Source organism: Echeneis naucrates, chromosome 17 (genome assembly GCF_900963305.1).
Source record: "Echeneis naucrates chromosome 17, fEcheNa1.1, whole genome shotgun sequence".
Classification (NCBI taxonomy): domain Eukaryota; kingdom Metazoa; phylum Chordata; class Actinopteri; order Carangiformes; family Echeneidae; genus Echeneis; species Echeneis naucrates.
In genome coordinates, this window is record NC_042527.1 from 8,292,923 (window position 1) to 8,311,632 (window position 18,710).

Sequence of the window (18,710 nt, forward strand, 5' to 3'; positions counted from 1 at the left end):
GCCTTACGCATTTCCTGCATGAACTCATGCTTGAAGCTCTATTTATCATCAAATAAATTCAGATATTAGATTGCTGATTGTGGTGATCAAGGTGATGAGAAAAACAATCTAATTCTAAAAAGGCAACATTTAGAGGGAAACCTCTGCTGGCTTCAGTCCACTACAGGTCACCAGCTGACTAAGTAAACAGTAAACAGAAGCAGCCTCCAGATTTTAAGATGTTTACCCTGAAGACAATGCATTGTTGGCCTGGTGTTTTAATCTTATTTTAAACATAAAGTTGATAAGAATAATCTCTTCATGAAGGTTACAGGTTTGTTGATGTGAATCTAATTAAGCATGGCAGTCTGTCTGTGCTGATGTTTGATACATGACTCCATGTATTGTTAACAATAATAAGTCATAAGATAAGATCAAAATATGATTTTTTTATATTAAAAAATATATATATTGATAAAGCCCATCCATTTCATGTAATTAATGAATTAACTTCAACATAACTATCTAAAATATTAATTAAATAATATGAAACAATCAATAAATAAAACATCTACTTAGAAAAATGTCTAATGAGCACTTATTCTGATAGGTGTGAATGTGTTTTCCTCTGAAAAACAGTAAAGTACAGTAAAACCTTGAGATGCTATTTGGCTGACATTTTGTAGTGGATCTGATCAAAATATTTGTAGTGGCAGAAGATTACAAGACTGGCAAAGTAACATCTCACGTTTAAGGCAGATATTTTTCTTATCCAACAAACATCTTTTATGCGATATTGTTCTGGATGCTGCCAGGAATTAACAGCACTTAAAGCTGGATGCATGACAAGTGCAAAAAAACAACCAACTTACCAAAGAGACAAGTCATACATCCTTCAGTTGTTTTGAAGAAATCTCAGATTTAATCTGTTATGATCAGTATCAATGAGGAAGAAAAACATGTTTCTCTGACCATTATTTTGTTTAGCCTGTTAGTGAACGGCGGAGCCTGTGAGCTGCGGCCTCAGGCTGTGTGCTTAGGGAGGATTGAAATGGGACAGTTTTAAAGGGGGATTAATGCAGTGTGATCCAATGAGAAAAACACTGTAGAAACAAACTCAGGCAGTAATTAAAAAGCAAATAAACATAGAAAGTCAGAAAAAATAATGAATATTATAGATTGATGTCATTTATGTCTGCTCTAAATGGTCTGATGCTATATTTCAATAACTCCTATGACTTTCACCTGGAAAATGCTATTTGATATAGTTCTAAACTGTTATCTCATGTGTTGGTCTTCTGTTAGGTGTTAGGTTCTCTGTCCTTTCATCTTCAAGTATGTCAGAGGATCATAAGGTCACATTTAATTTCCAATATTCTAATATATTCTAATATCTATTCTAATAGCTCAGCCTATTTCAGCCACCTCCCCTCTTAGCCTCTGATGTTCCCTCTTTGCATGATAAACAGCTTTTCAGCTCTCAGAATATGTATATGGCCCATATTTATTCATATGTGCGGTACATGAGTGCAGACGATTCTACTTTTGGTGTGGGAGAGGAAATATATAAATATGAAAGTAAATAAACAGTCCAAATAAATAGCAAGAGTAATAAGGTTAACAATTTAGGTTTTTTTTGATAGTGATATTTGCAGTGAGAGCTACAGGAGGGGGCAAAATTAATGACAGCAGACATAATGCCATCGGGATACTTGGGAGTGTGTCCAATACTTTAAGTAATAGCGTTAATGGCGAATTTGAAGGAATTTAATTTTCGACATCAAACAGCAGCGCCTTTCCAAAGCCACCTCCCTCCCGCCTCCACATGTTAGGGGTTCCAAGAGCTTCTGAACTCTCAGAAGGAAGAAGAGGAGGAAATCATCTCTGGGATGGCAGGCATGCGGAGAGGGCATTAAAAACTTCCAAGCAGAACAGCCCCTCTACTTGCAGGGTGACGCTTGTTAGGCTCAGGCCCAGAGGAGGGAGCATGGCCAGTAAGTAAGGTTATTGGGAAATAATTAGCCTAGCCCAGGAATCAGCGGGGATAGCAAAGTCCTCTGGGGTAGAAACGCCAGTGCCCCTGGCCCCGTTTCCACAGCTAATTAACTTTGAAGAGAGCCTATTAATAAGGTTGTCTTCACAGAAAAAGCCTGAAACTGCATGCAGGAGGAACTTTTAGGTGTGGAGGAGGCTCGAATTCAATTTATAGATGAAACACAAAGAAATATACAGGACTGTGGAAGTAATTGAAAATGAAGTGGTCCTGGAGCTTTCTGGGAGGAACTCTTTATACAAGTCATCCACACCATTCAGAAGCCTTATCAACCTTCTCCTATGAGGATCACGGTGCTCCATCAGTTCCAAGAGACATTTTGCTCCAGATCACTTGCTCCCCACTTGTCTCCCCCCAGTGGACGTCATCCCCAAGTGGCCACACGTCCCCTTACCTGTCATCTCTGAAACAGCTGGTGTTGCCACCAGGTCTGAGTGTGCTAAAAAAAAAAAAAAAAAATTCCAGCCTCGGTGCCTTAGGCTGTGGGAGAGCGACGCTGGCCTCTGTGACTAATCACCCCCTCCCACGACAGCACTCATCAAGACAGCAGATCCAGCAAATCAATCTCCCTCTGACAGTTCATTTAGACTGAATTAATTTGGAATTAGGGGCCATTACTGCAATTGGCAGGCGTGGATATTCCCCTAACGCGGGCTGTTATCCTGCTTTGGGGATAAAGAAAAGGAGCCAGCTTTTCTTTTTTTCTGTAAGATCGACTGGATAAGGTGTTTTTCTGTGCTGATCGCAGGGCTGAGGGAGGGAGGCATTGGATTTTCAGTTTAACTAAATCATCATTGTTCTCAATCAACAGTCTGACTCTGCTGATTGTTTTTTCCCCCTTTGTCTTTCTCTTGATAACAAATGAAAGTGAAATAGGTATTTAATGAGGGTCGTTGCTCTATTGACTGTCAAATTGTTGCCAGGGGCCAATTAAAAGTCTGATAGTCTGCTATAATAGCAGAGAAAACAATGAATCGAGATGAGATACAAGACACAAGACAGAATCGAAGGTCTGATAAGGTACTTTCAAATTCTTTCTGTCAGTGGTTAGCCCAGAATAAATGACCAAAACCGAAGGGATAACATATTAAAAAGCTTTGTGTCTTTTGTAGCCTTCATCACATCTGCAGGCCACCATGATACATCCTTCAGCTTTACACACTCTTACGCAGAGAGACGGATTTCTCCCTGGGGATGCATCAGTTTTCTCTTTTAGTTTGCTTTACATACACGATCTTCCAGTTTTTTTTCAGTGCGGCAGTAACACTGCTCTGCTGCTGCTGAACAGATTGACTCGGCCTCTCTCTCCTGCTGGCAGGCAGCAGCTTGAAGTTTACCCAGGGTTCTTGACCCTGTGACCCAGAGGTTTGACCGAGACAGCTCAGCTCCATGGAGACGCTGCTTTGAAAAGATAAACACTCTAACATCACACACACTAGTGCACAGTGGCACATAAAAAAAAATAGATTAAAGAGATATTTTAGCCAATTTTGTTTGGGGCAGAGTTTTTCTTATTCCTCCAATGAGCCTCAGGACTCGCTAAAGAAGAAGTGAATAGGATTTTAGAGGTAACTAAATTTGACCTGGGAAAATAAGTGAGGATTACCTTTAAAAATTAACAGCACTGACAGAACTGTCAGTGCTGTTAAGGATTATGTGGTTTCTTTGTCCAGGTTTTTCCTTATTAGCTGCAACATCAAATATGCACATTGACGATCATTATTCAAGCATATATGTTATTTTGCATCGTCTGCAGGATTCAACTTTTACTTAACGGAGAAGATGTTCAATCTACGCTTAACTCCTCAATCAGTCATAAACAATAGAGTTGTGAACTACGATCCAGCAGCTTTTTATTTCAGCCATTTCTATTTTCATACATTTAGTTTTGGCATGGAATGGTATAAACACGGCCAAGGTGTATGCCGGGCCATGAGGAGGATCGCCTCCATCCAACCATGAGGTCAGAGTAAATATTAACCCTGACACACTGCTGTGGAAATACCTCTGTGACTTAAAGGGGCTACGCAGACCAGAGCAGGAGGATGAGTGGGAGGAGAAGAAAGACGAGTGGTGGCAGACATTTAGGTGAGCCAAAAGGTAAACGACAGGGCACACACACACACACACACACACACACAGATACCCCTCTGTGCCCTCACCCATTAACACTCCAACCACAAACACCTCCACCCCTCTGATGACATGTTCCCTCCACACCTACACAGCTCACAGAGGGAAACAGAGCCAAGGCCTCAGCTGACACAACATACCAAAGACACAGGGACTTATCAACTATTTTGGGTCTTTCTGTTTCATTACATGACACTCATCCTGACATCATGGGTAAATGATTCACTTACACCAAACATGGCAGATTTAATTGATGCAGATACCCGTTCCTTGGAAGATGAGGTGGGACCACAGTGTTTATTGGCATGCCTATCACTTACATACTTTGCTCTTTATTGTTTTAATCCACAATAAGAGCTAATGGGAGGAAGTTGCAATCTGAGCCAACGATAAAAGTGCATGGAGAGGCTGTGGGGTCGAGAATGATCACATTACGAATGCATGCTAAAGCGGCGAGCAGACACTGCAGCCCTCTATTTATTTTGTTTTCAGGCCTGGGCAGAATCTTCCATTGGCCTGAGAAATATGGCAGTGATTTCACCAGCACACTCTCAGGTTTCAACGCAGGTAGGTGGAGGTGTTACGTATATAAAGTAAGGAAGTGAGCAGAGGGAGCAAATGATGGAGAGATGAAACAATAATTACAAGACAGAAAAAGAGGAGGTGGGTGAAAGGAAGTTCATGATACGTAGTTGTAGTCAGGGTGTAACATTTCAACACTGGGTTGATAATAGAGTCAACACACTCTGCACAGGTTTCAGGCCCACTGATGTATATGAGGAATGTAAGAGTGTCAAATAGAAGCTCTTCAAGCCACAGAGAAATGCGCACACACACACTCGTATTAAAATACAATTTACAGAGCCAGCGAAATGTTGGATTTAGCGTTTAACAATTGACTTCAGCTCTGTAGTAATGTTTTACTCAAGAATAAGGACAAGCACAAAATTGAGATGCTTAAGCACTTCAGATAAACTTGGAGAAATCTCTCTCTCTGCCCAGAAATTAATGAATTAATTCTATTCTCATATATGAGCAGTAAATATTCAGAAAATCAGCAGCCAATTATCTTAGCACAGCGCAAAGAATAGAAATATAAGGAAACAGCAAGCCTAACAAAGGTAACACTTTTGAGTCTCCTTTTAAAATATGTATGGGTGAAAATGCTTGTTGTCAAATAACTGGTCAAAGCAAAACTCACGTTTGTAAACTTTGACTGAACTGAAGTAACAAGATGTAAAATGTTATCTTGTCATCTAATGTGACAGGCTGTTTCTTTATATTTACACTGTGCACACACGATAATAGTTTTAATCTTTTCCTCTTATGCAACCAGATGGTGAATATGTTTTTTTTTCTAAAATGTTGCACTATTTCATGAACTGATCCAGAATGATTTAAGTACAAATGATAACAGGAAGGAATAACATTGCACCCTAACCATTAAATGTTCACATGAAGAAGCAAAATGCAGTGCCAAGGAGGCTGAACACAATGAACTTTTAATTTGAGTAAAACAATAAAATACACAGGATGCGACAGAAATGTTCATACAAAACCTTTTAGTGTCTTTTTATGGGATTTTCATGGCATCATAGTGGCTGCATAAACAAGATTGGAAGATTATGAGCAACGGAGATGCAGACTAATCGCTGGATTTGTTGTGGGAAATGCTTGAAAATCTGCGGATTTTGCCCCATGATTCAGTTTTAAATCCACTCAGAAACAAAAAACTGCTCTCGCTTTCACCCTGTATGACTTAAAGGTGGTATTAGTGGGAATTTGAAATACAAATTTATAAGAGACTCAAAATTCACTTTTTAAAGGGAGGTGTTGCTATTTCTGAAAAATGGTTGAAAACATGTTAAAAATCACTATCGGAAATTAAATATTACACCCACATATAAATCTAACATGAAACATATTATGTTTTATTATTTGTTTATTATATCATTTGTCTTCTCACATTTTTTTTTTTTACTTTGGTTACCAGAGAAGGTAGGAAGAGGACTGTAGGGAAAACCTCTTCTGAGCCTCTTTTCTTTTCCTACTCATAAATTTCATTCAGATTATGAAACGTATATAAGCTGAACCATCCCAAAATATTTCATCTGAACTTATGGTCTGTGGCGCAGAAAACCTCCCACTATGCTCCACTACCTGCTGCAGAATGGTGACCCTTGGGAGCAGCAGTGACGGGGGGTGTTCAGGGTAAACAGAAGTTGGGACATGGAGGAGGAAAAGGGGAGGCACGACAAGATGGGAGATGAAAGAAATAGATGGGAGAAAGGCAGCAGAGAAAAGGGGAGGAGAGGAAGCTTGACTGGGGAGGCGTGGGGAGGGTCGTAGTTCTCAGTGGAGGGAGCAAGTTCTCTGAGGTAACAGTGTGGAACCACCCAGAGCCTTGTAATAGTTAAATCATATCAATTAACCATGGGACATCAGAGGATTAGGGGTTAATCTCTCCCTTGAGAGAGAGAGAGAGAAACAGTAAATTAGAAAGGAAAGGGGAGAAAAGGAAAAGATCGTAAATGTCTGTGTTGAAAGGTAGATTGCTGACATGATGAATTGCGCGGCATGAAAAAGCATGTTTCAGATAAATAATGAAAGCGCCTGAAGGACGATTTCTTCTTCATTAAAGTTACCAACAATGACGTGGTAAATTACGACAGAGCAAATGAGCAGTGCAGCACTACATTTGCATTTCCCCAGCAGCAGTGATGGGACCAGAAGTGGCATTTAGGGATTAAAAACAACACAAAACAGCAGATAATCCCATAGCTCGGCCACACCCGCTTGGGAACTGATCTACGCCATTTTCAATTTGGAAGAGGGCTTGGAAGAAGAAAAGGGGTACGAATAATTTACCCCCTCCTTCTTAAGCCGTGTTACCCCCATAAAATTGTCCCCTTAGATTTAGAAACATCTACATTTGATTGAAAATGAATTCATATACAATGAGAGATGGTATATGAGGCAGCGGTTTGGGGATCTGTATTTTGGGGAGGATTGGGGCTCTGGGGTTTTGGAGTTTAAAAACGAAGAGAGGAGCCCTTCTTTCATTGGTGTATATGCAAAAATGGATGAAGTAGGTAATGGAGCCGTGAGGTAAGAGGATTAAGATCAGCATTGGGTCAGGACTGATAGTGGAAAATGGGGTGATGGAGGGACAAAAGGATGAGTAGAAGAGAAAGGAAAAGGGGCAGCAAGGAAAGAGAGAAAGAGAGGCAAAGAAAAAAATGAGATATTATTAGACAGAGCTGGGTGATTCGGTGTGAAAAGATATGAAATGGAGACCGCAGAAACTGTCCCTCTCATCTCCTGTCTTTCTGGGGCCCCCTAGACTTGATAATATGGGATCTCTGCATCCCCCTGATAGAGAGTGGCAGGATATTGCTTAACCCGATACATGGATTGGCTTCACAGACAACGGGGGAAGGTGGTGTGAACGGCATCTCCCCCATCAAGGAAAGAGCCTGAATTCTGCAATACATTTGAGCAGGAAAGGAGTTCAAATGCTGAGCACTCAGGAAGCTGGAAATCTGCAGGATTGAGCTTTTAAAGGTGATCGAGAAGGATGTGCAACTGTAGAGCCTAAACATGGAAGCCCAGGATACAGCCTATCTTTCACAAATAACTAGATATTCAGAAAAAGAATTTGCTTTCACGTGGCCATCACCACACATAAAATTCTGGACCCCCTGCTTATCAAAGGTCATTTTCTTGCCGAGAATCAAAAGAGAAGGTCAATACCACGTACATGAAAACTTTAAAATATGAAGCTTAGCTAGTTTAACTTTAAGACTGAAAGCATGTGGAGACAGCTGGCTCTGTCGAAAAGTGACCCCAACCCACGAATTCACTTTATTTCATTGTTTTATGAATCTATAAATATATTAAAACTGTCATAGAATAGCATGAATATGTAACTCCCACAAAAGTCCAGCCTGTGGGTTTTAGGCCTTGGTTGCTGTGCAGATTAAAGACATGAAAGCTTTGGTGCTAATTAATGAGCTAAAGAGGTGTAGGTGGGCGATTTGTTTTCCATTTTGGAAAATGTGAAAGTCAGACTCAACTCTTATTTGCCAGCCAAAGTGGCTCAGCTGCTCGACCTTGACAGTAGGCTCATGGAGCCACATTGCCTCCTCGCACCCCTCCCTGCATCTATCACCCCACCCCAAGTCTTAATTCAGACACTTTGAAGTATCTTGGTCTGTGGTGAGGAGCCACTCAATCAATTACAGATGAAATAATCTCCTTATGATATTTCGAGGTTTCTTCAAGTAGAGGAAGGGGGGTGCAAGCACAGATTGTAAAAGCCAAATCAGTCTCTCAGCTGCATCTAAAGTGACAGGGTGAGAATCAGCTGAGAGGATGTGGGAAATTAAATAAGGAAAAAAGAAAAAAAAAGAAAAAAGATTATGTCGAAGTGTGTCACCTCCAAACACGGCTGTGAAATCTCTAACCTGATCCATGAGGAGGTGGTGGTGGAGTGGTGGAGCGAGACTGGATTATTGCAAGCTGTGTTATAAAAGGACCCATGGGTTCTGCTTACAGCTAAGAGAGAGCACACACCTATCAAACAAGCATCTCTGCGATGCATGTGTGTGACAAAACAAGCAAAGACAAAGGGAGGTTTGAGTCAGATTGTTGGGAATATGTCTTTATCTGCTAAATGCAAAGGCACAGCACATTTGTCCCTAAACACAAACGAGCGCGTACAGCCACACCGGCATAGCGATAAACTGTTTGACTCAGCAGTTACAGATCTAGGTTTGTTAGAGCTACAACCAATCACAGCAAGACCAGTTGGTGAAAGAAAACTTTCACCACTGGTAGTGTGACAAATACTTTCTTATCAACGAACGCAGAAAGAGCAGATGCTTGTTTTTCTGATAGAAAAACAAAAGCCTGTCCTATAGAATGTCACAGTCTAGATCAGAGTTTGATCGATGCGGTTATTCTGGTTTTAAGAGAATGAACAGGAATAAAAAAAGATGTTGGAAGATGTACCACCATCCTTTTCCATATTTATTTTGAATCTGGGGTGTTGAAGACTTTGTTTTACCGTTAGACAATGAGACTGGACCATAACCATAAAGTCTCAGACCAACAGGGGCCCCAAAAGGTTTGGCGTCACCTGGAAACAACGGAAAGGAAAAAAATGGTGGTCTGATGTACTGGTGACCACGGTGTACCCCGCCCTCGCCCAATGTCAGCTGGGGTTGGCTCCAGCAAAGGGTAACCCTAACCCTAACCCTAACCCTGTGACCTGGAAACGGATAAGTGGTGGAAGATAGATGAGTGAATGAATGAATGACTGGAGAAAAATATTTCCACCTCAAGTCTTCTGCATAACTATAAAGTGCAACGACTTGTGGGATACTCTCATTGGTCATTACTGCAACTTCCCATGAGGGAATATCACTGTGTACAACAAAATATCTGGATCATTGGAGTTTTGCAACGATATAGGTAACAATTTCTTACATACATACATTTCAATCTTTGGGTGTATTTTGGTGAAATTTCATTACTTAGCACATTTGAAATGTGACAACAAACAAGGTCTCTCCCTCCAACCTCCCCTGCCTCCCCTCGCTCACCCATCTTGCCTCGAGCCTGTTAGATTTTCTCCATGGCTGACTGTTGTTTTTGCTGCTGCAAGCTCAGCCATCAGCGCACATTGATCGCTCCCCTTCATCCTCAGCATCCCCTCCATTATACCTGACTATGGCGACTAATTCCCCCTTCTCACCCTTCTTCATCCCAGATTGAGAAGGTCGGAGGAAAAATCAATAAAAGTGCCAAGTGGGGCGGGGTCAGGGGTCAACGAGGGCCTTGACAAGTGTGTCAGGGGAAGGAAGAAGAGAAGTGAGTGAGGGGAAAAATGCTTTTGTGTGTGCGTATATGTGTGCATTGCATGAGGAGTGGTCAAGAGAAACAGAATGACCAAAGACCTCATGGGTGTATGTGTCAGGCTTGTCAGGGATCAAATTTATGGCCATTGATTGGTACTCTGTGTGTGTGTGTGTGTGTGTGTGTGAAAAAACCGCTGGGTTAAAAAAATAACTCAGCCTTAACCCCACTGTTAGATAACTATTGGACAGAACCAAAACTGGTTTGTTTTAACCCAGATCGGTGTGCTGATTTGACCCAACATAGTCAGCAGGGCCGCTGTGGCACAGGCCCCCCCCATTCATCTTGTTTCCCATTTCTTCTCTCTTTTTACTCTGTTTTGTGATAATTGTGCAACACAAGGCCCTTTACAAATGTACTAATCCAACTTTTCCTAAAGTACTGAGAAAGGTAAAGAAATGTAGATATTTACACCTTTATGAAAATAATCATTTTCATAACCTGCCCATGCTTACAGGATGAAAGGCATATGCAGTATGTGCAAATAATAAAAACTGAGACCTGATTCTGATTGCTGGAAATGCTCTGATATTAACTGTAAACTAATTAGTTTTTTAGTCTTAGCTCCCTCAAACTCATTCCTCCTCTCTGCTGTTTCCATGTTGCTGCTCTAGCCAAAAGATTTTCTGACATCCTTCGACAGGACACATTGCTTTAGTCAAAAGTTCATAAGGTCATAAGTATAATAAGAAACTTTAGTTTCATATTTTCCAGAGTTTACCTCAACTCTGCTTACACCTAAACTTCTGTCTGCATTGTACTCCAATGATTAGTCCAAAGACGATGGGAAAGTTGAACTTCCATCCATTTTTATTCTGTTGATTAAAAGAAGACATACTTTTTGCATAACTACCCACAGATCATGGGATTCAGGTGGTTGAAGTTTAAATTATACTAGGACACAGCAGAGCAGCCCAGATTTCAAAAAGTCTTCATGCTGCCTCGATATACAGCTGGTGGAGGTGAAACTATAAAAGACAACTGTAACTAGAACAAAAGCATTTAAAGAAATTAAATAGGCCTGAAACTAGCAAGGAGCTAATAGTTGAGCTGATCAATCAGTTGGATGAATGGTCCATTAAGACATTTTGTGTCATTGCAGCCTAGTGCTATTCTCCTTTATGAAATATTTACAGAAATGGGCTAAATTCTGTTTTCATTTTGCCAGTATAAGATAAAGTGAGGTAATGACAATACTTTCTGAATTCACACTATGGTAGTTAGATGTGCAAAGCTGCTTTTCTACTTTTGTGTCAATGTTTCTGAAAAACTCTTTTCACAGACTTTACACTCAAGTCAAGTAGAGTCAAACACTTTCATCAGCTTTTAGAAAACCAGATCTTCCCCTGTTCTAACTGGCATTACCATATATCAAACAAACTTTTACGTATGATTTTTCAATCTCTTGCACAGTTTAACAAACTATAACTGTGAAAGTGAATGGCTCTTGAAGATGATCAGCCGATCTGATAATTACTGCAGTTTAATAGTCAGAAATTCATCTTTGGACCACCAGGTTTAGAGTTTCACTTGAGTTGAAAATCTCTGTGTATGAGGTAGAATAAATATATTTGACTTTAGATATTTGATTTCAACCCTCACTGAAACCTGTATTCCGTAATGAATGTAATGAATGTGCAGGATATAATGATTAAACAATTAAATGTCAGGAGAAGTCTGTGGTAATGATATCTGGGGTCTCAGACCATTGACGTGCATTTTATCAGCTGAGCCACCTCAAAACCTTCCAGTCACAATGAAGCACTATCACTGACAGTAACATCATGCAATGTATGTTACAGATTTTCTCTCAGCACACAGAAGCAGTCCTTCTGCTCCTTGATAAATTTCTATGGTCCACTTGTAGACTTAAACTTGTTTGGTTTCACTGTTCTTTGCATCATTCGTAGCACTTTGAGGACATACACCGAGTTGATCTCATGCCATATGGGACCGAAATTGGTGCTGTCACAAGCTATACTCATTTCTAATGTTTCAACCCTAACCCTAGATCAGGTGATAGTAGTCCAAACCTAATAGCTTATGGTATATTCGATATATTTTAATATGAACTGAATTTTTATTAGTCAAACTCAGCATCAAATTCTACTTTTTATTTATCTTTATTTAGATGCTTGTTAACTAATTCAGCAGTTAATGCAATGATATTGTTAATTCTATTTCAGCCTTATATTTGAACTGGCTATAAAGAAGGTGTGACAGTGAGAAATATGAAAGTTGTTTTTCTTACATATATTCTCGCCCATCATGTTCATTGAGGATTGTTGAATGTAAGACACATTCAGCTTGTAACTAGTGGAGTAAGAAATGAACGAACAAGCAAAATTCATTCATACGTCTTAATTTCCAAATTTGATGCTAGAGCCAGGAAACTTTCATCGGATGGAAAAGGATGGAAAATTAGGGGAAAAGTAATTGGGCTCTGTTTCAATGTAACAAATCCTGACTGAGAGAGTCTAAAGTTGAATTGAATCAAAGTGTGAGGCCAAAATGGAGCCATGCTTACAGCAATTTATAACATAACGCTGGATCTGAACTTACAGTTAAAAAAAATTACAAAAATAAATAAAAATCTATAAAATGATTTTCCATGTTCAAGGGACTAATCAAAAATAAATGTAATTGTATTCAAAACGCACTCTGTTACCAGAAGATCATCTGAGGCACTGTCAATTAATGCTTAGTGATCTCCTGCTGCTGCTCAGTGTGGCTCCGCGGTCCCCACTGTTTAAATTCCACATCAGTAATCATTTACTGTAATCTTCCCAACACATAATCACTGGATTTTAACACCCATGAATTAGCTCACAATCCTCCCAGGGGTCTCTGTGTGTGCGACTCTTGATGACAACCGTGTAATGGCTGACATCGACTTCATGATACAGGTAATTATCCCTGTTGTATGCCATTAAAATAAGGTTTTCTTTTCTTTTTTTTTCTTTTTTTTTAAACACAACTTTTATGACACGCTCATAAACAAATTTATGCCAATGAGGACATTATGGTGTGTTTCAGACATGTGTACAAACACACACACACACACACACACATATAGTGAAAATGGAAAAAAAGATGAAGCCTTGAAGAAATCCATTTGCAATTTAAATGGAAATGTAATGAGCCTGTGGTTGCAGTGAATTAGCCTACTGATCAATTGATCATGTTGAGGACAAATAGGTAAACAAACATATCCATTAGCCTCCTGCTCCACCTCCTCCCTCTGCTCCCTGCTGTGGAGAAGTACGACAGGATCACTGTGAGGTGAGAATGTGGATGGTTTTTGTTCGAGATAAGAAAAAGTGGATGAGGGCAAAGGACGACTAAGTTAAAAAAAAAAAAAGAAAAAAAAAAGTACGCGCAGCAAACGCACAAACACAAATGTGAAGACACTGACACAAACAATAATAAACCCCACTGTGCCTGTCCTGCCCAGCTCATTACACAGACAGTTGAGCCCAGCAAGGTTCCTTTCAGAGGCAATGCGGAGAGTAGGGGAGGAGGAGGAGGACTGATGGGGCTTCTAGGATTCAAGCAAGGAGCAGGATGGAGAAACAAGGGAAAGGACAAGGGAAGGGACTGCCAGAGGACAGCAGGCTGGAACCAGACCCGCTGCCTGGCCACACCCTAATCCACAACCTGTGTGTGTCTGTACGGAGAGAGGGCACACCAGCCGGGCATATGAGTCTTATTTGACCAGTGTTTCAACAGGGTTAGAGTAGGTAATAGTTTGTTCAAAATCCTGAGGCAACTATGTTCGGACTGAAACTGATGGTGGCCAGATCCATGTAGCCACAAAGCTAGCATTGCTAAAAACCAAAACAACCTAGGACAAGTACGTCACGTTTTTTGTTAATAGAGAAAATAAATGTAACTGATAACTGTACTAACAATTTGTATCTCTACTTTACCAGAAAAGAATTTGATTTGCTGGAAAGCTCCTTTCTGACACATGATTGTAAAAATGTCTAAATGGAAAGTATTAGTATCTATAACAACAATGTTGTTATTAATAACTTAGCTCTGTCCATTACCATCATTTGGTTAGTGTTAACTTTTGTATTGGGAATATACACAATGAAATCAAAGGATGAAAATCATCAAATGGGAGTTTTCACAACACTATTAAACAGGAAGTTGCTCATAATGCTAGCTTTTAACTAATATACAATCATTATTAAATTATTTATAAATCATTAAGCCATTACTTTTTATACACCTTTTGTACATGGCTGCTTAAAATTGTACTGTAAATTCTCGGTATGTAAAACTCAGATGGCTCAGTAACAATTGAGGGGATGGAGACGCAAGAAAACGGCAGCTTGAGCAATTCTATCAGGAGTTATTTCATGCATGCTGCCTGTTCAACGAACAGCAAAAAGTGCCATCGTCTCCTCTTTCAAAGCAGGACCGAATATTAGCCTTAACTTTTAAGTGCAAGGACACACGGAAAGGCATTTGGGAAAATTCGACTATCCTAACATACACTGTATGCTGCAGTGTGCATGATCTATTTTGGTGACACACCATGCTGGGAAAATAGCTACTAGAAAAGTATAATTCACTCAACAGAAATCCTTCAGAAGAAGAGTGTAGGACTATTTTTTTTTTTTTTTTGATGTAATGAAAATTGTGTTTTTACAGATTACCTGAGTGCCTCAAAGGAATAAAATCGACAAATACTGACTGTTAGGATAGTTGAGCCTATAAAACAGACATGCATCACAACATTTTTTTTAACTGCTGATGAAGAAACAGCAGGTTAATACAGGATGAAGAGAGGAAAAAAGACCTCCACAAAAAGAAAGTGCTTTTTAAAGAGGACCATTTGTAAAACAAGGAGTTTAAAGCCAGATTACGGGCCAACAATGACACAATCCCTTATGTTCATTCCTGTAATACGCTGTGAAGAAGAGGATTTATACTTTATTGTGGTGGAATGCATCGAGGCAGCCGTCTCCTTCTCCATCTGCTCGCCTCTTTGGGAAACATTTTCCCCCTCCTGAGGCCAGGTGTAATCCCTGCATGGAGGAAACAGAGATGCCTTCAGCAACTACTGATCAGCCTTATAATGATTCAAGTATTGTGAGCGATGCCACCATAGGGAAAATTTCTTTCAATCCAGACTAAAGCTTTCTCTGCATTAGTCGACTCTGCGGAGGACTATGCTTTGGGTGGGCGGTTGTTGGATTTCTTCCTCTCAACTCTGCTTGTCTTGTGGTTTGAGTTGGATTGCATTGGATCGTCTTAATTGTCTCTAATGACTAAATTGTCCCAACTATTTGCTTCATTAGCTCTGTTTTAGCTCTATTAAGAGGGAATAGAGCCGAGGAGATGGTAATTGAGCGTGTTAAAAGCTACATAATGAGTGCCTTGCTGAAAGTAGCTGTAAATAAAACTGTGATACTTTGTCGTGCTTTGACAGATTCCTGGGATGTTTTGTTCTGAAAGGATCTAAGATAAATTCAATTTTAAAGAAAAATAAGAGGGACCCCCCCCCCAAAAAAAAAAAGCAAAGAAAAAAAAAAAAAGAAGAAAAAAAAAATCACAAACAAATTTTGAGCAATTTTAGTTCAAATATTAGTGACCATATTTACTGCTCATGCAGCAGGTATCGCTTTGTCTCAGCACCTATCCCTCCGAGCTCTAACTTATACTCTCAGTCTGCTAAACCCAGATCCAGATTAGGGTCTGATTGTCCATAGTGGAGCAGATAAAGTGGGATTTTCTGTAATAAAGACAGATGTTTCAGAGGAAGTGAATGGATTGCGGCCCCACGAAAGAGCTTTAGCTTTGTCATTGCTGTTCAAGATTTGGCCCCATGCACCTATTTCTTAAACTGGGATCTGGGCACAGAGGGCCACACCCACTGTCAATATTAGGGGGGGCCACACCTGAGTCAAATAGGATTTAGGATTTTAAAATCTTTTGTGTGTATTTAGTCTGCAGATACTATCCCAAGTGAAGAAAAACACAGTGATGCTGGAAGAAAGGACAAAATAATCACAAAGTAAAACCGCCAATTAACACTCAGCAACATATCCCGTGAGTCAAATGAAGCACAGCAACGCTGTCTCGTGAGACAGATTATGACACTTAAAAAATGTGCTTATTACCTTAAATTGTGTTAAAAGTTTACTTTCAATTATATAGTTATATTAATGAATCCACATTTACTCAAAAATATGGGCAGAAATACAGCAGTATATTTTTTGTTCATATACAATTAAAGGGAATAATTTTATTTAATTTTATTATTAAATTTCAGTTGAATAAGAAAAAAAGAGAAAACAAACAAACCTGAAATCAAAACCTAAAACTTAAAACCTACTGTTTGGACCAGACTAGGTGTTTTAAAACTGTGAATATCATTGAACCAACAGAAGTTATTCATGTTTTGTGATCAGTCATTTTGCTGCAGGACTATCAAACTCTAGTTGAATATAACACTTAGTTAATCTTTTTCTGTTAGCTTGTCCTTTGACATCATAGTATTAATTATCTTCAATAATCAGCCTGTGCACACATTTATATTGTGCATGACTTCATCATAAATATGACCTGAATTTAACTGAGTGAAGGTCATGGTACATCTTATTTCAGTTCCAGTTAAGTAACTGCTGGTGAAGTTGGATGAATAGAAGTTTCCTCCGTGCAGGTGAATGCTGCTGTTACTCAGCTCATCTAGGAAACTTTGACCCTCCTCGTATGATCTCTCCTACTTCAGTCCTAGAGTGTGAGATTTTTTTTCTCTTGTTCACTCTCTCCTTTTCTTTCTTATTCTCTCTTCTCTCCCATTCTCTGCCGCTCTCTCCAGTTTTTCCTCCGTTTTTTTTCAACACATAGGTGGATTAAGGCAGAGGGGCTTTTGTTTAGATAAAGCGAAGGATTAGGGAGAGATTTGCCCCCATAAAGTTGTGGGCTTGATGGGCCTTTTATCCCTGCATGTCCCTAAAGCTGTGTTGCCTCTGGATTAGGACTATACAATGGGGCCCCTTGTGCAGAGGGAACCGGGCCAGAGAGGAGAGGAGAGGAGAGGAGAGGAGAGAGAGAGAGAGGGAGAGAGAGAGAGAGAAGGGAGAGAAGGCAAGGAAAAGAAACGAGACAGAAGGATTGAGACAAGGGAGAAAAGAACGCAAGAAGAAAGAATAGAGAGAAAAAGGGTGGAGAGGGAATTATGCAGCTTTTAGAGGAAACTGACAGGTTGGAAACTTTTAGAGGAGGGATTTGCAGAGGAGATGCTGAGATCTTGTCACCAATAAAAGGGATTTCAGGAGGATTCAGAGGCGTGGAGCTGACAATAAAGCGCAAAAACAGTCCCTGTCTCTTTAAATTCATTTATCTAATGCATTAGAAAATAAATAAATATGAAAGCAGGTCTTACAGTGGAAGTGCTGCTAATAACGTGTCTAAGAGGTGGCTCCTGGCAAATTGCTTTGTTATTCTTGTCAAAAAGGTCTCCTGCAAGAAGTCGATTTTAAACTACACATCAAAATGATTAATTGCTGTGGGATGAACAGATGCTGAAATACCCTTGAATGGTGCCGGGGAGGCGGAAGCTGACTGGATCGCAGACTTAATGTATTCATGAAGTTGCAGAAACATCATTAAGAGTATTAATTAGCTATTAGAGAGCAGAAATTCTCTGACTATAAGGATCGTTTTATTAGTCAAACACATGAGATGAGAGGAGGAAGTTTATCTGTGTGAATTATGCACATAAGAAAATACATTATACGTTTTCTGCCAAAAGAGAAATACAAAAGGGGTTAAACCTGGTTGCAAAAAACGTAGTCTGGGTCTACTTTTGTCAAAGAAATTATTTTTGTCATTTACAAAGGGAAGATCATCAGCTGCCCACACAGATGAATGTTGGCTATATTGGATATTTTGAGTTGTCAGCTGGAGGTCACTGTGTAGGCTACCCACCTTGTATTCAGTGGTGCATGGCAGGGTACAGGGGTAAAGGGAGCTGTTTTTTGGAGTTTAAGCCCTTCAGATGCGCTGGACAGCTCTAGTCGCTCTAAGGAGCTTTAGGTGGAGAGGAGCTGAGAAGAAACTCTTTCTCGCTTTAATTGCTTTAGAGACGGTCCTCACAAAGAGACAGTGGCCAGATTTACCTCCCGTTTAAGTTCTTATTTCCATTGGTTCACAAGTTAATCCTCTTTCTTTCTCAGACCTCGGAGAAAAAAATCGAATGATAGGAGCCTACCAAGGCGACAAAACCAGGGAGGCACACGAGTTTTTTTTCCAGGCGAGAGAAAAAGACTTTGAAGAAACACACCGAGAAAGTTTAAGGAGGCATGAGAAGAAACAAAAAGACAGCAGGCATCAATTACAAATTAATAATAATAATAATAATAATAATAATAATAATAATAATAATAACAACAATAATCGTCATAATGTTAACAATAATAATAATAAATTACCTTTAAAATATAAAGTTTTCAACGATTAAGCAAATAAAACTATCGAATATTTTAACTGGTTTATATATCTGTTGATTTTCAATTTATCCGTTTTTTTATTGGTTCTGCATTCCACTTGCAAAATCAATATAATCATTCATTATTTCTTAAATATATTTGACCATACTGGTGCTAAA

The 18,710-nt window shown here is 39.6% G+C and overlaps 1 protein-coding gene across 2 annotated transcripts in view; it reads right to left on the bottom strand.

Moving 5' to 3' along the window:
* Positions 1-18,710, bottom strand: part of nsun4 (NOP2/Sun RNA methyltransferase 4) — a 44,430-nt gene that overhangs the window by 8,364 nt on the left and 17,356 nt on the right. Inside the window, exon 8 of one of the 2 annotated variants that reach the window (XM_029525583.1) lies at positions 14,998-15,123. The exons of the other annotated variant lie outside the window; for it this stretch is intronic. Coding sequence (XP_029381443.1) covers positions 15,022-15,123 — 102 coding nt within the window. The 3' untranslated portion in view covers positions 14,998-15,021. Of the gene's footprint in view, positions 1-14,997; positions 15,124-18,710 lie in introns of those variants that run through there. 2 annotated transcript variants of the gene reach the window in all.